The sequence below is a fragment of the Dromiciops gliroides genome, chromosome 2 (genome assembly GCF_019393635.1).
Source record: "Dromiciops gliroides isolate mDroGli1 chromosome 2, mDroGli1.pri, whole genome shotgun sequence".
Lineage (NCBI taxonomy): Eukaryota > Metazoa > Chordata > Mammalia > Microbiotheria > Microbiotheriidae > Dromiciops > Dromiciops gliroides.
In genome coordinates this window covers 586,073,529-586,095,066 of record NC_057862.1, presented here as the reverse complement: position 1 = coordinate 586,095,066, position 21,538 = coordinate 586,073,529, and the positions used below count along the sequence as shown (strand labels likewise).

At 35.7% G+C, this 21,538-nt stretch overlaps 1 protein-coding gene across 4 annotated transcripts in view; it reads right to left on the bottom strand.

Moving 5' to 3' along the window:
• USP34 (ubiquitin specific peptidase 34) overlaps positions 1 to 21,538 on the bottom strand; it is a 313,145-nt gene that overhangs the window by 171,500 nt on the left and 120,107 nt on the right. For all 4 annotated transcript variants that reach the window (XM_043983440.1, XM_043983444.1, XM_043983443.1 and 1 more), the window contains exons 9-15: positions 12,875 to 12,956; positions 12,697 to 12,789; positions 4,151 to 4,276; positions 3,472 to 3,601; positions 2,798 to 2,833; positions 2,324 to 2,454; positions 1,375 to 2,009 (exon numbers count right to left, since the gene is read on the bottom strand). In XM_043983440.1, coding sequence (XP_043839375.1) covers positions 1,375 to 2,009; positions 2,324 to 2,454; positions 2,798 to 2,833; positions 3,472 to 3,601; positions 4,151 to 4,276; positions 12,697 to 12,789; positions 12,875 to 12,956 — 1,233 coding nt within the window. The remainder of the gene's footprint in view (positions 1 to 1,374; positions 2,010 to 2,323; positions 2,455 to 2,797; positions 2,834 to 3,471; positions 3,602 to 4,150; positions 4,277 to 12,696; positions 12,790 to 12,874; positions 12,957 to 21,538) is intronic.

Here is a 21,538-nt window from a genome sequence, read left to right as displayed (position 1 = left end):
GGTACAAATTATAACGCCTATAAAAGATGTCAAGTTTTGAATCAACAAATGCATACAGGAATTTTTTAAAAGCTTAAGGTAAATGGACTGGTAACAAGTCGTTAATATTTGAAATATTAATTTCATCAAACCTGACTTTCCTTAAAAACTGAACTAAAAATAAGTTTTAGGCAATGCTTAGTATTAACTACAATCAATAAATTCAACAAAGGAAAAAACTTACATGAGAAATAAGTTTGGTTTTTTGCTTATATTCATGCAATAACACTTCTACCTTTAATTTATGTAATCATTTGGAATTTACAAGTATAATCAGAAAATTCAGAAATCAGAAATCAAAGGCTAACTGAAATCATGAAAAATTTAATAAATATTAGGCAGCATACCAAAATGAGAAATTTCTTAAGTGATATCCCTTTTGTTTTTCTTCCCTCTTTGCCTTAATTTCAAGGTTATCTATCTCTGTTTTGAATGAACACTGAGTATATTCTACTACAAAAAGAAACAAACATTCTTCTAGATCAATGATAAAAATGAGATGGGAAAAGTAAAATGTATAAATGTAGATAGGGTCATGATAAATTTTTTTTTTAAATTTTTTACAGGAGAACCAGAATTTGGAGGATGTCTGACTTTGGAAAGCCATCTGCAAGAGGGACAAAATGATTAAAATACCAAATTTAAGAACAGTCATAATGAATTTCTCTAAACTCCCAATTATCTTGGAATACTACAGATAGTGATAACTTACAAAAATTCTGCAAGTAATCAAAAAACTTTATTTTCACAATAGTTTCAACCTGGTTTTTTCAATATCTTATAAAATCTCAAAAATAGCTGGTCAAGGATATATTTAAAAAACAACACACACACCACTATTCCTATACATTCTTCAATGAAACAAGAAGTGATTATATATCCAAATTTTCAAAATCATGCAGTCGGGGCAGCTAGGTGGCACAGTGGATAGAGTGCGGGTCCTGGATTCAGGAGGACCTGAGTTCAAATCTGACCTCAGACACTTAACACTTACTAGCTGTGTGACCCTAGGCAAGTCACTTAACCCCAATTGCCCCGCAAAACAAACAAACAAACAAAAACCCACCATGGAGTCTGCATAATTCAAAAGCTAAATCAAACTAAGTAAAAACAGGATATTGCTAAATCAAAATTTTATTAAGAAAATTAGAGGGTAGGGGACAGATAGGTGGTGCAGTGGTAAAGCACCAGCCCTGGATTCCGGAGGACCTGAGTTCAAATCCAGCCTCAGACACTTGACACATTCTAGCTGTGTGGCCCTGGGCAAGTCACTTAACCCTCATCGTCCCGCCCCCCCCCAAAATTACAGAGTAGATTTCATCAGAATTAACTTACCCATCATGGTGGTGGTGATGGTGGTGGTGATGGTGATGGTGGTGGTGGTGGTGGTGGTGGTGATGCTGTGGCCCAATAAACTGTCGACAATTAAATAATTCATTTCCAATAGCTTCTCCAAGAAAGTCCCCAGTACGTGTGATACAAGAGTCCTGAGATGCTTGTGGTATATGTGCAGTGCTCATTTCTCCTGCTATAACATGTTCTGCATCTTCAGGGCGTGAACAGGTATCCAGCATTCTGATTCGATTATCCACTGATGGCACTGAGTCACTGTTGAAAACAAGTTCCTTTCCTGTTCCATTGTTTGTGCCACTTCTTTCTGTAGGGCCCTGTGATTCTCCCAAGCAAATTCCTGCCTGTGATTCAAGTTTTCTGTTTCGAAGGTCTGTACTACGACTGCTTTTGGGAGGATCATGGCCATGTTCATCTTCTTCCTCTTCCTCTTTGAGAGCTTCCATGTCCGCAATGTCCTCTGAGTGTACTTCACTGCCAGGGCTTCCAGCTGATTGGCTGGCATGGCTAGAATTGACCTCATTGCTAGACCCATCACTGTGCCCACTGCTGCTGCCAGGGCCACTACTTCCATCCTCACCACTATTGGCCGTTTCATCAGAACTCCCCTGCAAGGATTCCTGTATTTCAAAATATTTGTTATAGAAACATAAAAAAATGAAACTTTAAAAGCATTACAAAAGATAAAGGCCACAAAGTTGTGATTTAAACACGTAAGCCCTGTAGGTAGATTATTTAACTCAGAATTAAGCAACTTCTATTTCCTTCATATATAAATTTCTTCTAAAAAATATAGTTTGCAAATCTATCAAATTATACTTAAAAAGAGAATAAAGAGCATGCCCATGCATCCTGATCTCATTATGAGGTTTTAGATATCAAAGTAAGACTAAGACATAAAAAAAATTAAAGATAAACAAGATGACTTCCATACCTCTGTGTCAGAAAGTCGCTGCTGCACATGTTTGGTTCTGTTAATAAGTTGCTCATCCATTTCAATATCACTGCCTCCACTCTGATGTGTATCACTATTATCACTGCTTTGAGGACTAGCTGCAGGTGACCCTATGTTAAAGACATTTTATCTTTTATTTTTTTAAGTTAATGTGAATATAACTCTAATCTTAATCTTTTGATTATATCTACAAATTTTGTTCTTTCTGCTAGCACCCAAAAATCTAGAAACAGGTAAATAACCTGCTTCTATCAGAAAATGTGATAGTTATACTGGTTTTATAAGGAGGTGGGTAGAATTCCTTGTGATTATACTTAACCTAATTTATATCCCCCTTTGAAAATAAACTTCAAAACTCTGGCAAAAATTTTAACCCAGCATGTTACTCTAAAAAGCAATTAATTTTTTTTAATTACAAATAATGTTGCCGTGCATGTCTAAGACTCAACTTACAAGGCGACGGGGCTGCTCTTCTGAGCTCTTCTTCCTCTGAAGAAAAAGGAAAAAACAGGAGGGAAACATTCTAAGTGACTGAGCTTCTTTGGTACAGCATATCAGTTGTTCATATTACATAATCAACAGAGATACAGGTAGGGAAGCCTGCAATAATGTAAGTCCCCACCACCTGCAGTAGTTGTTGTGGGTGCCTGCACAGAAAAGCCTAAGAAAAGAGTAGTATATGAAGTCAGGAGAGAAAAATTGGGGTAAAATGTAGAAAAAGTTTAGAAAGCCCTTGAAAATTATATCTGTAAAAGATAAACAGAATAGTTGATACCTCACAGAAACTTTTGAAATATAAAAAGAGAACATTATATATGTTCTACCCTCAAAAGTGTTTCCAAACACAACTTCATCTTCAAAGATTTTTTTTTTAAAAGAAAGTATCAACATCTCTGCAAAGGGGAAAGTTGGGAGGACATAATTTCAGTTCTACTTATAATTTACAATTTTTATTTTACCAGAATATACCAAACACATAAAGCAAGCCCCAATTTATTAAACATTTTACATATATTCCCGTGCAAAATCATTATTTAATTTATAATTTAGCTCAAGAAGTAAGGAATATTTTAATCTAAAAATCAATTTGTTTTAGAACACTGAGGTACACATTATTTTTTCCTTACCTTTCTTATTTCCCATAGGGAGGTTAGTATTGAGTAAAGATGCAAAAGAACTCTGTTTTGAAAGTTGGGCCTTAGCTGCTAGTGCATTATTCCATAATGCTTTAATAAGCATAGATGCCAAATATAAGGTCTATAAAAATGAAAGGAAAATATGAAGTTAATTTTTCAAACGGTATTAAAACTTAAAATCATATATCTGAAAAAGGAATCTGCAAGTTCAGCAGCAATGAATAACTTTAGTCAGGGCTTCTTAAACTTTTTTCTGTTAGGGACCGTAACCTGCTGACAATTATGTGAAGCATATGGACTCCTCATAATAATTATTTTTACTAATAATAGCCAGCATTTACTCAACACGCTGAAGTTTGTAAAGCTCTTTAAAATTTCATCTTGGGATGTTGTTATTATTATCATCCCCATTTTACAGATGAAGAAAACTGATACAATCAGAGGTGAAGTAACACAAACCTCAAAATGTCTGAGGTTACATGTGAACTCAGTTCTTACTGACTAAAAGTCTAGCACTCTAACAAAATACATCAAGGATGTGATGTAAAACAATTGAAATAGTTATCAAAAAATGTTTTTTCAGTTCAGGGATACCAGGTTAAGGATCCTTGCTTTATTTAGTCAGTACATATTTTTCTCTCACAAAAGGAAATTTTAAAATATTTAGTACCTGTTCAGTATGACCACTAGGATGAAGAGCTGAAACAAGATTAAGGAGATGTCTAAGTGGGACAGGATCTAAGTTCTTGATGAGGGAAGGAAACAAGTCATGTATATACCGACTACAGTGTTTCAACTGGAAAACAAAAAGTACATAATATTTATAAGTAAAATAAACTTAAAAAGAAAAAGTACATTAATACAGGATATAAGTAAAACAATGTACAGTGATCTTTGCATCCTTTGTATGTTGGTAAAGGAGCATTTAATAAATAATTTTTAAGTAACAAGTAACAACTATCAAGCACAGAATTAATTTCAAGTATCTATGAAGTTCTAGGAACTATATAACTAAAAGTAAAATTACATGCACACACACACAAAAAATAAGTCATCCAAAAAGTATAATGAACTTGATACAAGTAGTTTTTATTACAATTTTATGAAATGTTAGTAAGTTTAACTCTTAATAAATTTATATGTTAATAAAAATATACAACAGTTTACACCTAAATGCCAAAATCAAACCATAACATGGATTATGAAAATACAGATTAAAACTGTGTTAAATAAAAGGGTAGTATTATTTAACTTAAGTGATACCACCTTGCTCTTTACTAGGTATATGTGTGTGTGCCTATGAAAATAAAACATAAGATTTCTTTTTCTGGGCTTCCATTATTAGAGAGAAAATTCTCTGAAGGTTTATAGCATGATAAAATCTAGAAAGAAGAGAAATCAGGAATTTCCATAGTTTACTGAAAAGCTGAAGTCAATTGGCTTTTCTATCAAGAATCCAATGTCAAAATTTTATTAATAGTTTTCTTGTCATTATGATAGTTTTACCAGATCAAAAAGCCAACACAGATTAGACTGAATTTAGTCATTAACTGCTTACCTTCTAATTCAAACTGAAATATATTTAATAGTTCATAATTCTCAGACTTTCATAACCAAGACATGGAAACTACTCTAATCTTTATTTGCCCCAATAAGAATGTACTCAATGCTAGACCACACAATTCAAAAGGTCTATTCATTGAACAAAGATAACTGTGGCCAGGACATATTTAATCATATTCAAAGTAGGCTACATGGCATTGATTCACCAAAAGTTATAAATTAGTTGTCTTCTTAATCAACAAACATTTCTGTAATATTCTGAGATGTCAAAATGATTTGTTAATGTGATTTACTTACAAAACATGGTAGCAAATTTTAAGTTTTCTAATTAATGCCTGAAAATAAATATTTAATTCTTAGGAGAAAAAAACAAATAGCCTCTAAAATTTTTATATATCAAAGGAAAATATTTTCTCTAATAATGGAAGAACAGAAAACTAAATCTTAGTGGAAAAGATTATAGGAACATGCCTTCCATCCTTGCTGCTTCAGCAAAGGAGTTCATCTCCCTTCTAAAATATTTTTCATCACCTAGACTTCATAGAATGAGTTGCAATAACAGCAACAAGGGGGTAAAAGGAGAAAAATTTAAGTCCTTTTGTTGATCCTACCTGCAACTCATAGCTTATATTCTTCTATATCCAACACTTATATCTCTCCTCTACATCTAATACTGAACTCCTAACAAACACAGGATATAAAGTTCTACCCAAATAGGGGGGACCTAAAGCATCTAAAGGGAAAAAAAAAAAAAACTCTCATAAAATACAAATGCCAGTGTGAATGAGTATGAAATGAATGAATATGAAATGGATTCCAAACAAGTTGTCAGGTCGGAAAGCATGCAATAAGAGAAAAAAAGAGACAAGTTTGACTCATAGTTACATGAAAAAAAAATGTTCTAAATCACTGCTGATTTTAGAGAAATGCAAATTAAAACAACTCTGAAGTACTACCTCATACCTATCAAATTGGCTAAAATGACAAAAAAAAAGAAAATGGTGGATGTTGGAGGGGATCTGGGAAAACTGGGGCACTAATGCACTATTGGTAGCATTGTGAACTGATCCAACCATTCTTGAGAACAATTTGGAACTCTACCAAAAGGGCTATAAAACTGTATATACCCTTTGGCCAGCAATACCACTAGTAGGTCTATATCCCAAAGGCATCCAAAAAAGGGGGGGATAAGGACCTATTAGTACAAAATATTTATAGCAGCTCTTTTTGTGGTAGCTAAGAATAGATAATCAGAAGGGATGCCCATCAATTGGGGAATGGCTAAACAAACTGTGGTATATAACTGTAATGAATATTACTATGCTATAAGAAATGACAAACAAGATGATTTCAGAAAAACCAGTCAAGACTTCACGTTGCATCGGTTTATAAGAAGAACCAGGAGAACTTTGTACATGGTAACAACAATTCTGTTCAATGAAAAACTGTGAATGGTGTAGCTATTCTCAGCAATACAATGATCTAAGACAATCCCAAAGGACTAATGATGAAGCATACTATCAGTCTCCAGAGAAAGAAGTGATACCTTGAATATAGATTGAAACATGCTCTTTCATACTTTCTTTCTCTTTTGTTCAAATCTTCTTGTACAAAATGACTAATATGGAAATATTTTACGTGATTGCACATGCAAAACCTTTATTTGATTGCTTACCTTCTCAAGGAGGGTGGAGAGGAGAGAGAGGGAGGGGATAGAATTTGGAAGTCAAAACTTAAGACATCCCAAAAAAGAGAAAAAGACCTATTTGTACAAAAATATTTATAGGAGCTCTTTTTATGGTGGCTAAGAATTCAAAGGAATGCCCGTCAATTGGCGAAGGGCTAAACAAGCTGTGGTATATGATGGTGATGGAATATTATTGTGTTATAAGAAATGACAAGCAGGATGATTTCAGAAAGGCCTGGAAAGAATTGTATGAACTGAGCAATTAGCTTGGTTTCATTAAAAAGAGGTCCTAGCAGTGAATGCTGAATAACTCTGCAATAAAATTACCTGGCCAGTACATCATGTGAATAGTGAAGATACATATGTATAGCTTACCTAAATTTTAGCAAAGCATACTGACAGTCTCTCAAACCAGTTATATATGAAATACTGGGAAATTTAGAGAAAAAATTGCCCATAAACCAAATCTATGGCCTCTTGTTTTGTAAGGTCCCAAAATTAAGAATGGTTTTTAGCTTTTTTTAAAATGAAGTAAACACGTAAAAGCCATTTGCAGCATTTAGCCTCCCATTCCCCCTCTCTCCCCCCAAAAGCAATGGGATGGATTTGGCTCTCAATCTGTAGTGGAACCCTGATTAGAAGACAGCTCAAATGTCAAAAGCAAAGGAATATTAATTAATGATTCATTGTCAGCTTAGAGGTTGGGTGAAGTATCCTGATTATATATTATTTGGCCTTATGTTATTTAACTTAATTAGCAATGACTTGGACAAAGACACAGATTCTATGGCTATTTAATCTACAAATGTAGATTAAGTAAGACAATATAATGCTATAACAATAAAAGTCAGCTTACCAAAAACAAAAAAACAAACAAAAAAAATTGTCAATGATGAGATAAAGTAGACAAAAAAAGCCAACAATTCCATACCATAAGAGTTGTTTTTTTCACAGAACAAAGGCTTTCTTTTTTTTTTCTTTTTATGAGATATTTTATTTTTTCCGTTACATGTAAAGATAGTTCTCAACTTTTGTTTATACATGCTTTACAATTTCAGATTTTTCTCCCTCCCTCCCCTCCCTCCCCCCTCCCCTAGACAGCAGGTAATCTGATATAGGTTATATCTATATATCTATATACATATACATATAGATAGATATATATATATATACACATAATAACATCAATCCTAATTCTGCATCAATCCTGTTACAAGAGAAAGAATCAGAGCAGCGATGCAAAACCTCAAAATAGAAAAAAAAAAACAACAGCACCCAAAACAAAAGAAATAATATGGTTCAATCAGCATCTATACTCCACAGTTCCCTCCCTCTTTTTTTTTTCTTGGATTTGGAGATCCTCTTCTATCATGAGTTCCCTGGATCTCTTCTGTACCAGTGCATTGGTGACAAGAATATAGTCCATGACAGTAGGTCAACACTCAATGTTGATGATACTGTGTACAATGTTCTTCTGGTTCTGCTCATCTCACTCATCATCAGCTCACGCAAGACCCTCCAGGTTTCTCTGAACTCTTCCTGCTCATCATTTCTTACAGCACAATAGTATTCCATTGTATTCATATACCACAACTTGCCCAGCCATTCCCCAATTGATGGGCACCCCCTCAATTTCCAATTCCTTGCTACCACGTAAAGAGCAAATATAAATATTTTTGTACATGTGGGTCCCTTTCCCCCTTCCATGATTTCTTTGGGCAAAAGACCTAAAAGTGGGATTGCTGGGTCAAAGGGTATGCACAGCTTTATCGCCCTTTGGGCATAATTCCAAATTGCTCTCCAGAATGGTTGGATCAGCTCACAGCTCCACCAACAATGCATTAGTGTTCCAATTTTCCCACAGCCTCTCCAACATTTATTATCTTCCTTTTTTGTCATTTTAGCCAATCTGATAGGTGTCAGGTGGTACCTCAGAGTTGTTTTAATTTGCATCTCTCTAATCATTAGAGATTTAGAGCATTTTTTCATATGGGAATAGATAGCTTTGGTTTCTTCATCAGAAAACTGCTGAACAAAGGCTTTCTTTTAGTTGGTTTTACATTACTAGAAGTTATCAAGCAATGGTTAGATGACTACTGCAGGCTAAAAGGGCTTTTCTTATTCAGGTATGTACTGAATACAATAGAAAGGTCTCTGAAGTTGACTCTGTGGCTAAGACAAGAATCCTGATACAGTGTATCCTGGCTCAAAACATATCTATGCAGGAGTGACCTTGATTAGCTATAAATGATCTGGAGATCAGGGATCAAAATTATGAAGGGGCTTGAGATAATGCTATATAGGTTGCTCTCTATAGTGTGAAAAAAGTGGAGATAAAAGGGAATATGTTAGGGGCAGCTAGGTGGCACAGTGGATAGAGCACTGGCCCTGGAGTCAGGAGTACCTGAGTTCAAATCCAGCCTCAGACACTTAACACTTACTAGCTGTGTGACCCTGGGCAAGTCACTTAACCCCAATTGCCTCACTTTAAAAAAAAAAAAAAGAATTAAAAAAAAAGGGGGGGGGGGAGAATATGTTATCCTCAACCAGACCACCTATTTCATGATCCATACTTGTTCATCCTTTTCACTATACCCTCTGGAATTCTTATTTCATAGTAAACAAGCTTCCCTTAATCCTGGATTACTTTTTTTCAAACTTTTCCCCTCTATTAGGCCTCACAGAGACCTAAATCCCAGCAATAGGAGAACCATCTCTCCCATTGGTCTTGGTGGGGGAGTCAAAATACTCATTACTCCCCATTTTCCTCATTGTAAGTCCACACAGTTCAAATTTTAGAACCAAATAGTAGGCAAAAGATTATCGAGGGCTAAGACATGCTAAAACTTCTTCTATAAGTCACCAATGACTCCTTAATTGCCAAATCTAATGGCCTTTTCTCCAACTTAATCCTTCCCAAAGAGGTACCTTTTGCACAACTGACCACCTTTTCCAATCATTATACTGTTTCCTCTTTTCTTTTTCATGACACTACTCTCATTTACCTTCTATTTGCTCTCTTAATAACCTTATCAATACCTTTCAGTTTAATTCTCTCTCTCTCTCTCTCTCTCTCTCTCTCTCTCTCTCGATTCAGTCCTGAGTAACCAACTAATGGATAATTTAAAAATGGATGTGCCTGGGCAGCTAGGTGGCACAGTAGATAAAGCACTGGCCCTGGATTCAAGAGGACCTGAGTTCAAATCCGACCTCAGACACTTGACACTAGCTGTGTGACCCTGAGCAAGTCACTTTACCCTCATTGCCCTGCCCCCCCATCCCCAAAAAAGAAAAAGAATCTTAAGCATAACACTGCTGGCATGTGAAATGAGAGCAATTGTTTGATAATTTGGACATTTCTTAAGAGGGGCAGCTAGATGGCACAGTGGATAGAGCACTGGCCTTGGATTCAGGAGTACCTGAGTTCAAATCCGGCCTCAGACACTTAACACTTACTAGCTGTGTGACCCTGGGCAAGTCACTTAACCCCCATTGCCTTACTAAAAAAAAAAAAAAATGGATGTGCCTGACACAAAGTAAATGCTTAATAAATGCTAGCTGACTCATCTGAACCTGAATTGATCATATCTTCCCTAAACTCTCCCCTCTTCTTACAAACTATATCCTCTTTCTCTCAAAGATGCCACCATCTTTCCAGTGTTCACAGGACTGTAATCTAAGCATTATTCTGGGCTTTACATTTCTCACACCTGGCAACTCTCCATCCACACAACTAGGAGTCAAGCCTAGACCCTCATCATTTCTTGTCTATTATTATTATAAGAGACTCTTAATTGGATCTATTTTAGGTCTCTTCACTATTTTTATCTGACTTTCTGCTGACAAGTAATTTTACTTGAACACAGATCTAACCATGCCACTCCTCCATTTAATCAACTAGTGGTTTCCTATTGACTCTAGAATAAAATCCAAATTTCTCTGTTTAGCTTTTAGTCCCACATATCCTGGCCCTAACCTACCTTTCCAAATTCATTGGAATATACTCCCTCTCCTGCACTCTGAGATCCAGCCAAACTGGATTTCTTTCTGTTCTTCACTCAGGACACTCCATCTCTCATCTCTTTGTCTTTGCATTGGTAGGCAGGCAACAAGATTATTGTGTGCCAGGCCCTGTGATAAGTGATGGGGATATAAATGCAAACATAAAGAAAGTCCTTGCCCTTAAAGAGCTTATACTGTAATGGGGGAAGACAACACATAAAAGGGAGCTGAAAAGTTTGAGGGGAAGAAAAGGGAAATTAACAGAACAGGTGGTGAGGTCTGGAAAGTGAGAAGGAAATAGAGCATGGCCAATCTTGGACTGAATCCACAATGAAGGCTCCAGAAGGAGCTCAGCAGTGGCCATGCCCATGCCTGGAATGCAGGCCTTCCTTAACGCCACCTCACAAAGTTCCTTTCTTCTCTTTAAAATGCAGCTTAGACAACATCTTTTGCATGAAGCTTTTCTTGAGCTACAATATCTAATGCCCTAAGCATGTATATGCACACACATGCACGGAGGCACATAATTTATATGCACTTGTCTTCTCTGTTATAATGTAAGCTCATTGTAAGTAAGTACTGCTTCATTCTTAATACTTGAATCCTCAGCATTTGGCACACAGCAGGCACTTAATAAATACTTAATGACTATGATATATTGCCAGACCGAATCAATATATGAGCGACTCTTCTGAATTTCTCTATTTCTAGAGAGGATATCATCATTCTTTCAGTAACCTGGGTTTACTACTTTGTTCAGTTGTTTCAATTATATCTGACTCTTTGTATTCCCATTTGGAGTTTTCTTTGCTAAAACTTGCCATGTCCTTCTCCAGCTCATTTTATAAATGAGGAAATTGAGGTAAACAGGGTTAAGTGACTTTGCCCACAATCATACAGCTAGCAAGTGTCTGAGACTGCATTTCAACTCAAGTCTTCCTGAGTTCAGAACTTCAGAACTTTATTCACTGGGCACAACACAATAACAAGAATGTGAATAGAAAGAAGAACTACTATAGAAGACTCAAAAAATGGATGTTGCAAAATTAGACCTCTTCCTACCTAAAATATTTAACACAGGAGATTTTATAGCCTCCTAATTAACCTCCCTGACTGGAGACTTTCTCTTCGCAAAACTAACCTCGATACTGTTAGAAAAGTGATTTTCCTAAAACTATAAGATTAACTATGCCTATGCCTAGACTCAAAAAAACCAGTGGTTCCCTATTACCCATGAAAAATATAAACCACTCTTAATGGCATTTAAAGCCGTCCTCATTTTGACTCCAAACTACCTTTATCATATTACTGCACATATTCTAGCCAAACTGAACTTCTTGATATTCCTTAAAAACAATATCCCACCTGTCTTCTCTGTGCCTGTGCACATGCTGTTCTCCATGCCTGAAATGCACTGCCCTCAAGTAGGCAACTCAGACTATCTAGTTCCCTTTAACACTTAACTGGAGTTAACAAACATATTTGTATGTGCAACAGATACCTAACAAATCACAAATGGGCATTATGAATTTGGAGTTTTTAAAAAAATATTAATGAATGCAGTAAATGTCGCAAAATGAAATAAGCATGACTCAAAAGAAACAAAACGAGATATTAGAAAACATTCTTTGACAAGGTGGAAGGTCCATAGATATGGAACATTTCACATTAAGACTTGCTCCACTCTATTGATGGGTTTGAGTTATCCACCCATCCTTCCTCTTCTTTATTTTTTCTATTTAAAAAATATTTGTTTGGAATGTCTCTCTGAGAGGGAAGAAAACAAGGAATATTGGAATTTTCATGATGCAAGAATAAAACATGGCAACAAAAATTCTTTTAAAAAAAGAAAAAATACAAGGTGAAACAAAAAAAGTAATAGCTGCTAATACCTGAAAATATTTAAGATAATTACAACAAAAACCCTGTAAGGTTTTCTTTAATTTGACCAATAATTTCTTTACCTGTGCTGCAGCCCAAATACAATCTATGTGCTGAGTACTTAGTCGTCCTTCTGCTGCCAGAAAATTCAAAATCACTTGGCACTGTTTGATAATCTGTAAAACAGACACACGGTCAATATACAAAATACTTTTATCTACCAAGACCACGGAAACCAAATGATTTTTTTTTTATACAAACCTCAATATGTAGATTTGGTCCAAATATATGTTCAACAACATTGTTGCTAATAAGCCAGTCTGCAAGTTCTTTTGCAATTGACCTAAAGTAAAATAGTAAAATTGGTTACCACTGCAGATAAACCAAAATTTAAAATTAAATTTTTGAAAAAGCTTTTTCATGAAAAATTAGTACTATTATCATTTATCAAAACCAAAAGAGTATCTTCACTTGAAAAGAAGACACATAGTCAGACAAATTTCCAGTGATGAAAACAGAAACATAAAAATTAAAGAATGGTAAATCTCTCAGAACTTTACAATAGGAGCAGCTAGGTGGCACAGTGGATAGAGTACAGGACCTGGAATCAGGGGGACCTGAGTTCAAATTTAGCCTCAGACACTTGGCACTTACCAACTGTGTGACCCCGGGCAAGTCACTTAATCCCAATTGCCTCACCAAAAAACAAACAAACAAACAAAAACAACTCTACAGTAAAGAATTTTAATTTGGCAGATGTCATCGAGGAAAATGTAAAATGAAGCAACTCGCTGGCTCCACCTTTCTGTTCGGGGCAATCTTGCCCGTGTCTTCATTTATACACGGCCTAATTTCAAACAAAAAAATAACACTGAAGACCCTACCAGTTCTTCAGTATGTTCATGTAAGTACTAGAAAGGTGACAAGCCTTAGAATTTGAAGGAACAAGAGTTATCCCTATAGCTACTACTGAAATAAATCCTTGATGAGGATGCTGCTGATGTGATTCCTGAAGAGGAATGAATATCAAGCTAAATATTATTCAGAGCAACTTACAACTTGGGAGTACCTTCTATGTAATGTATATTTTCTATATTTTTCCCCTTTTGCTACTATAAAGTACAACTAAGAACATCACTGTAATATTAAAGCACATGATGGCCTTTTGTCAATTATGAATGTATGAAAGTGATCTAATTACAGTTGAAGCAGTTAATCCAAGTTTTCCTAATTTTATAGATGTTATTAATGCCATGGGTACTTTCTATATTTTTTTTTTCCATCAAAGTATTATCAGGTCTTTTCTCTACTCTGCCCTTCATAAACAAATGACAGATTTCTTTAAATCTTCAAATACTAAGCCCTACCATCCTCAACCGCTATCATCTTAGTATATATTAGTCAAATTGCTACTTAAGTATACATTATTAAAGCATGTAATCATAATATGATTAGTAATTAAATATGCATTAACTTAATTCACATTACTAAAACATAAAACTGAAGAAAATAAAATAAGAGCAAGACAGGTGGTGATTTTATTTTTATTTTTAAAATGTAAAGTATGTAGATGTTAATAACAGACTATAATAATTTCCTCGGGAGTTAACCCTGAGGAAAAAAGGAGTCAGAGTCCCTTAGGCAGTTGGATGTTGGACATCACATCCCTCTGGTAACTCCTGTGGCAGCACTGGTGCCAAACTGTATTGGCTCTGCCTCTCCTTTGGATCCACCAATGTTGCGGAGAGGGAAAACCTGCTGCATGGGCAATAGCTTGTTTTCCATATTGATCTGCCCAGGCCAGTGCCCTGGAGAGGACACTCCAGCTACTCCTCATGGGGTAGATACAACACAGGACGTGGCAGTTACCAGTTATAAGTCACTCAGGAGCTGCAGCTCCCGTACTGGACTGCACAGCCACACTGTGGCCTGTGGCTCTTCAAGGCGCTGATCCATGGTCGTCCGTGACTGGTGGAGGCCTACTACTACTACTATAATAATTAATAACAAAGTATATATATATATATATATGCATATTTCTAACTCCTGAGTAAAAAACTTTTCTAATCTATACAATTCCATATTTTTGTGCAATAAAAAGATGTAGGAAATGATAGTATACTAAATACAGATATTGCTATACAATAATGTATAAAAATCTGTACTGCTGACTCAATAAGAATCAATAAAATCTGCAGGAAAAAACAAGTTATCTTGACTTGAGAATTAAATGTGCATCATACTAGAGTCAAAGAATTATAGGAAGAGATAGTTTGCCTAATTTTCAGTTTTAAAACAGAGAAAGTAGGGTAAAGTGTGTTTAATAGTAAGCAAAGGGGCAGCTAAGTGGCGCAGTGGATAAAGCACCAGCCCTGGAGTCAGGAGAACCTGAGTTCAAATCCCGTCTGACACTTGACACTTACTAGCTGTGTGACCCTGGGCAAGTCACTTAACCCCAAGTACCTCACACACACCCCCCAAAATGTAAGCAAAAAGAAGAGTGTGGTAACTTATCTGTAACCTAAAAATTATACCTGGAAAAAGTTATAGTTTCTCAGATTTAAGGAGATAAATTTAATCCTACTTCTAATTATAATTATAGTTTAATATTATCGTGCTGAAATATTAGTAAATTATCAAATCCTGCTTTGTCTACAGTGTGACCTCAACTCAGTTCTCTCCTCAGCATTGCCCCTGCACTAGTAACGCTCTCCTCCTTTGTCCATATTAACTCTTTACTGAACCAGTTCATCTCTATATTGTCCTCTACTAGAGTTCCTGTTTTATCATATCATTGTGCTCTACCAAGCTTAATCTCTGCCTTACTCTACCATCTCTTAACCTTTTCTCCTACACAAGTGATGGTGAATGAATGTGGAGAAATTCCCAAATTGGATGCACTAGAAATTTGTGTTCCATAATGTCAATTGGGCACTCACTGATACAAGGCAGTCCTTTTATATCTCCCAAATTAAATCATAATCCCAAACCTCCCGTGATTTCTTCCCCCTACTCTCACAGCTTGGGAGCTTGTGACATAGTTTACTGAAGAAATTGAGGTCATTTGTCCAAAACTCTCTCCACATCAGCTTTCATGTATTTAATTATCATCTCAATGCTAATATATATCAATATACTCCATGCTGATGTACCCGATATACTTAACTAATGCTAACCACTATAATGACCTCCAGTCTTACATCTCCAACTCTCTACTGGAAATCTCAAACTAGATGCCTAGTAAACACCTTAAACACAGCAGCTTGTCCAAAATCGAACTGGCCTCAATTTTTAGCTGTCTTAATGTTAATATCACAAGTCAGAGTAAGAGCTTGTTAATCATAACAGAATGTGATAACAGAACATTAAATAGTACAAAGCAAAATTTTTCATTATTTCTTTGTGGATATTGGTAATAGACATTATGAAAACAAAGATATTTAAACATTAGTATGTAAGAGTAGGGAATATGTACTATAGCAACATTCTAATACTTTCACAGTAATACGAACAATTACCATTTTGTAAGAAAAATTTAATAGATAAAAAGACATTATGTTGATCATTGCAAGGGAATAATTAAGTAGTTTGAAGAATAAACCAGATCACTGTCAGTTCCATTAAAGAAGAAATTGGTTTAAAAGTTATAGAAGAATTGGGGTTTTGGGGGGGAGGGGGGAATATAACATATCAGTAATATTACTTACTTTCTTAGCTTCTTCCTGCTTTGAAAGTATATAACAAGTCCACCTTCTGCATTCCCTTCTGTCCTGCATGTATCTCTTATCTATCAATGTCTTCATATACTGTCCCCAAAATGGAATGTTTACTCCTTGAGGTCAGAATCTTTTTTTTGTCTTTGTACTCAGAACATATTAAGTGCTTAATTAATCTTTAATAATTGACTTATTAAAATTTGGTTTTTTACATGCCACAATGATACTTTAAAAATATTTACCATAAATTTAAGATTCATTTGGCTTAGGGAACTTGACATCTACACAGCTACTGGGTTCTGAACCCTCTATTCCCAACATAGAACAGGTCTAGGATTATGTCACCCTGGCCCAGAGAACAAGCTTCTTCCCAGGGTGACTTAATCCACTCATCTTGAAATTTTATATTGGGGATGAACTAGATTGGCCAGTAAATAAGTATAACTGCCAGTTATCTGTGACAACATAGGCCCTTCAGATTCATTTACCACCACCACCACCACCACCACCACCCCAATAAAGCCTATGGGCTTCCACTCACTGTTTATAGTAACTAAGCAGCTAACAACCAGTATTCTCCCAGTGACAAAGCCAAAAGACATGGAATATGAGTCTCTAAAGAACTGGAAGCTGAAGTTAACCCAAAAGGTTACAAATGAAAAATTTTACAGGAAAAGCTGCATAAAAGATGTCAACAGAGAAATGTAAAACCACAAGGGGGGAAAAAGGTAGGAATTATAAGGAGGGAAAAAAGCCAGAGATAATTTGACAATCTGTGTTCTGCTGATGAAGACAGAGGAGAGAGGGGAGAGAAGCGGGGTGGGGGTGGCTGGGTGGTTCAGTCCTGTCCAACTCTTCGTGACCCCATTTTGCTGTTTTCTTAGCAAAGATGCTAGAATGGTTTACCATTTCCTTCTCCAGCTCATTTTAAAGATGAGGAACTGAGACAAATAGGATTCCATGACTTGCCCAAGATCAAAGAGCTAATAAGTGTCTGAAGCCAGATTTTAATTCAGGAAGATGAGTCTTTTTGATTCCCAAGCCCAGTGCTCTAATCCACTGCTGGGAGAAAGTATCCACACTAAAGAGATTTTAGGGGCAGCTAGGTGGTGCAGTGGATAAAGCACTGGCCCTGGATTCAGGAGGACCTGAATTCAAATCCAGTCTCAGACACTTGACACTTACTACCTGTGTGACCCTGGTCAAGTCACTTAACCCTCATTGCTCCACTAAACACACACACACATACACATACACATACACACACACACACACACACACACACACACACATTCTACAAGCAAGAGAAATACTTTTGGGAACAAGTATACAAACTAGACAAAGAATCAATAACAGCTAACATGTATATACTTCTAAAATTATAGAATGTAACTGAAACAGGGGCAGCCAGGTGGTGCAGTGGATAAAGCACCAGCCCTGGATCCAGGAGGACCCGAGTTCAAATCCAGTCTCAGACACTTGACACTTACTAGCTGTGTGACCCTGGGCAAGTCACTTAACCCTCACTGCCCTGCCAAAAAATGAATGAATGAATGAACGAACGAACAAACAAAAGAATGGAACTGAAACTAATCAGAACCTAGGAAATAGTTAAGACACAAGAGGGAAATCAAAAGGTCCTTCCTGGGTGATTTCCACATTAACTCAACCAAAAACATATCATCTTTATATTTCTCTAGAGTCTTGTATTTGGAGATCAAATTTTCTGTTCATTTCTAGTCTTTTTCTCAGGAAGCCTTGGAAGTCCCCTAGTTCAAATACAAGACTCTAGAGAAATATAAGGAGGTAAACAAGGGGGAGAAAAGGGTTGTTCAATGACATTAAACTGCTTGAGTCAATATGAGGGAGGATAATACTTTTAACTCTGGAGATCTGTATCTCTGTAAAGGTATTGTTATTAAATCAACTTTGACATGATGATATAAAGAAACTTAAGGAGCAGAACAAAAGAAGACAAGGGGGAGGAGAGGAAGGGAGAGATGGAATGGGGTTAATTATATCATAGGAAGAGGCACAAAAAGAATCCATTACAACAGAGGGAAAGAAGGGAGGGGTGGGAATTGTTGAAATCTTACTTTCATCAGACTAGGTTCAGGGAGGGAATAAAATACACTCCCATTTGTATAAAGAAACTTAGCTTACTCTGTAAGGAAACAAAAGGGGAAGGGGAAAAAGGGTGGTATTGATAGAAGGGAGGGCACAAGTGGGGGGGGGGGGAAGGGGCAAGAAAAAGAAGGGCAGCTGATAAAAGGGAGGACAAATTGAGAGAGGCAGTGGTCAGAAGCAAAACACTGGTCAAGTGGAAAAGGGAGAAAGAAGGGGGAAAAAGTACAAAGGGGAAAAGAAGATGGAGGGAAATAAACAGTTAAACTGTGAATGTGAATGCAAGGAACTCTCCCATAAAACGGAAGCAAATTGCAGAGTGGATTAAAAAGCAGAATCCTACAATATGCTGTTTACAAGAAACACATGTGAAGCAGAGAGATACACACAGAGTAAAGGTAAAAAGCTGGAGCAGAATATATTATGCTTAAGCTAAAATCAAAAAAGCAGGGGTAGCAATCCTTATCTCAGACAGAGCAAAAGCAAAAATAGATCTAATTAAAATAGATAAGGAAGAAAACTACATCTTGATAAAAGGTACTATAGATAATGAAGTAATATCAATATTAAACATGTATGCACCAAGTGGTATAGCATCCAAATTCTTAGAGAAATTAAATGAGTTACAAGAGGAAATAGACAGTAATACTATACTAGTGGGGGATCCGAATCTTCCCCTCTCAGAATTAGATAAATCTAGTCACAAAATAAATAAGAAAGAAGTGAAAGAGGTGAATAGGATACTAGAAAAGTTAGACATGATAGATGTCTGGAGAAAACTGAATGGAGATAGAAAAGGAATATACCTTTTTCTCAACAGTACATGGCACATTTCCAAAAACTGACCATGTATTAGGGCACAAAAACATCACAGTCAAATGTAGAAAGGCAGAAATAGTAAATGCATCCTTCTCAGATCATGATGCAATAAAAATTACATGTAATAAAGAGCCATGGAAAGGTAGTCTGAAAATCAATTGGAAACTAAATAATTTCATTCTAAAAAATGAGTGGGTCAAACAACAAATTGTAGAAACAATCAATAACTTTATCCAAGAAAATGACAATAATGAGACAACATACCACAATCTATGGGATACAGCCAAAGCAGTGCTTAGGGGAAATTTTATAGCTCTAACTGCTTACATGAATAAAAAAGAGAAAGAGGAGATCAATGAATTGGGCATGAAACTTAATGATTGGGCCCAATTGTATGCCAATAAATATGACAATCTAAAAAAAAAAAAAACCCCAGGGCCAGATGGGTTTACAGGTAAATTCTACCAAACATTTAAAGAACAATTAATTCTAATATTATACAAATTATTTGGAAAAATAGGTGAAGGAGTTCTACCAAATTCGTTTTATGACACAAATATGGTGGTGATACCAAAACCAGGCAGAGCAAAAACAGAGAAAGAAAATTATAGACCAATTTCCCTAATGAATATTGATGCTAAAATCTTAAATAAGATATTAGCAAGGAGATTACAGCACGTGATCACCAGGATAATACACTATGACCAGGTGTGATTAATACCAGGAATGCAGGGTTGGTTCAACATTAGGAAAACTATTAACATAATCAACCACATCAATAAGAAAACTAACCAAAATCATATGATTATCTCAATAGATGCAGAGAAAACTTTTGACAAAATACAGCACCCATTCCTATAAAAACACTAGAGAGCTTAGGAATAGGTGGAGCTTTCCTTAAAATAATAAGCAGTATCTACCTAAAACCATCAGCAAGCATCATATGTAATGGAGATAAGTTAGAGGCCTTCCCAATAAGATCAGGGGTGAAACAGGGATGTCCATTATCACCTCTATTATTTAATATTGTACTAGAAATGTTAGCTTTAGCAATCTGAGAAGAAAAAGGAATTAAAGGAATTAGAATAGGCAAGGAGGAAACAAAACTATCACTCTTTCCAAATGATGTGATGGTATATTTAGAGAATCAACTCAAAAATTACTTGAAACAATTAACAACTGTAGCAAAGTAGCAGGATATAAAATAAATCCACAGAAATCATCAGTATTTCTATACATGACCAACAAAGTCCAACAACGAGAGATAGAAAGAGAACTACCATTTAAAGTAACGGTAGGTAATATAAAATACTTGGGAGTCTACTTGCCAAGACAAACCCAGGAACTCTATGACACAATTACAAAACACTTTTCACACAAATCAAATCACATCTAAAAAATTGGAAAGATATCAACTGCTCATGAATAGGCCGAGCTAATATAATAAAAATGACAATTCTACCTAAATTAATGTACTTATTCAGTGCCATACCAATGAGACTACCTAAAAATTATTTTATAGAGCTAGAAAAATAATAACAAAATTCATCTGGAAAAACAAAAAGTCAAGAATATCAAGGGAAATAATGAAAAAAATGCACAGGAAGGTGCTTTAGCTGTACCAAAATCTGGAGCTCTACTATAAAGCGGCAGTCATCAAAACTATCTGGTACTGGCTAAGAAATAGAGTGGAGTACCAATGGAATAGGCTAGGCACAGGAAACACAGTAGTAAATAACATTAGTAATGTACTGTTTGATAAACCCAAAGACCGCAGCTTCTGGGATAGGAATTCAGTGCTTGACAAAAACTGTTGGGAAAACTGGAAGATAATAAGGCAGAAATTAGGCATAGACTAACATCTGACACCTTATACTAAAATAAGGTCAAAATGGGTACATGATTTAGACATAAGACGTGATACCACAGGTAAATTAGGAGAAAAAAGAATAGTCTACCTTTCAGATCTTTGGAAAGGAGAGCAGTTTATGACCAAACAAGAGATAGAGAATATTATGAAATGCAAAATGGATGATTTTGATTACATTAAATTCAAAAGGTTTTGTACAAACAGAAGCAATGCATCCAAAATTAGAAGGGAGGCAGAAAGCTGGGAAATAATTTTTATGGCCAGTACTTCTGATAAAGGCCTCATTTCTAAAATAAATAGGGAACTAAATCAAATTTATATGAATACAAGTCATTCCCCAATTGAGAAATGGTCAACGGATATGAACAGGCAGTTTTCTGATGAAGAAATCAAAGC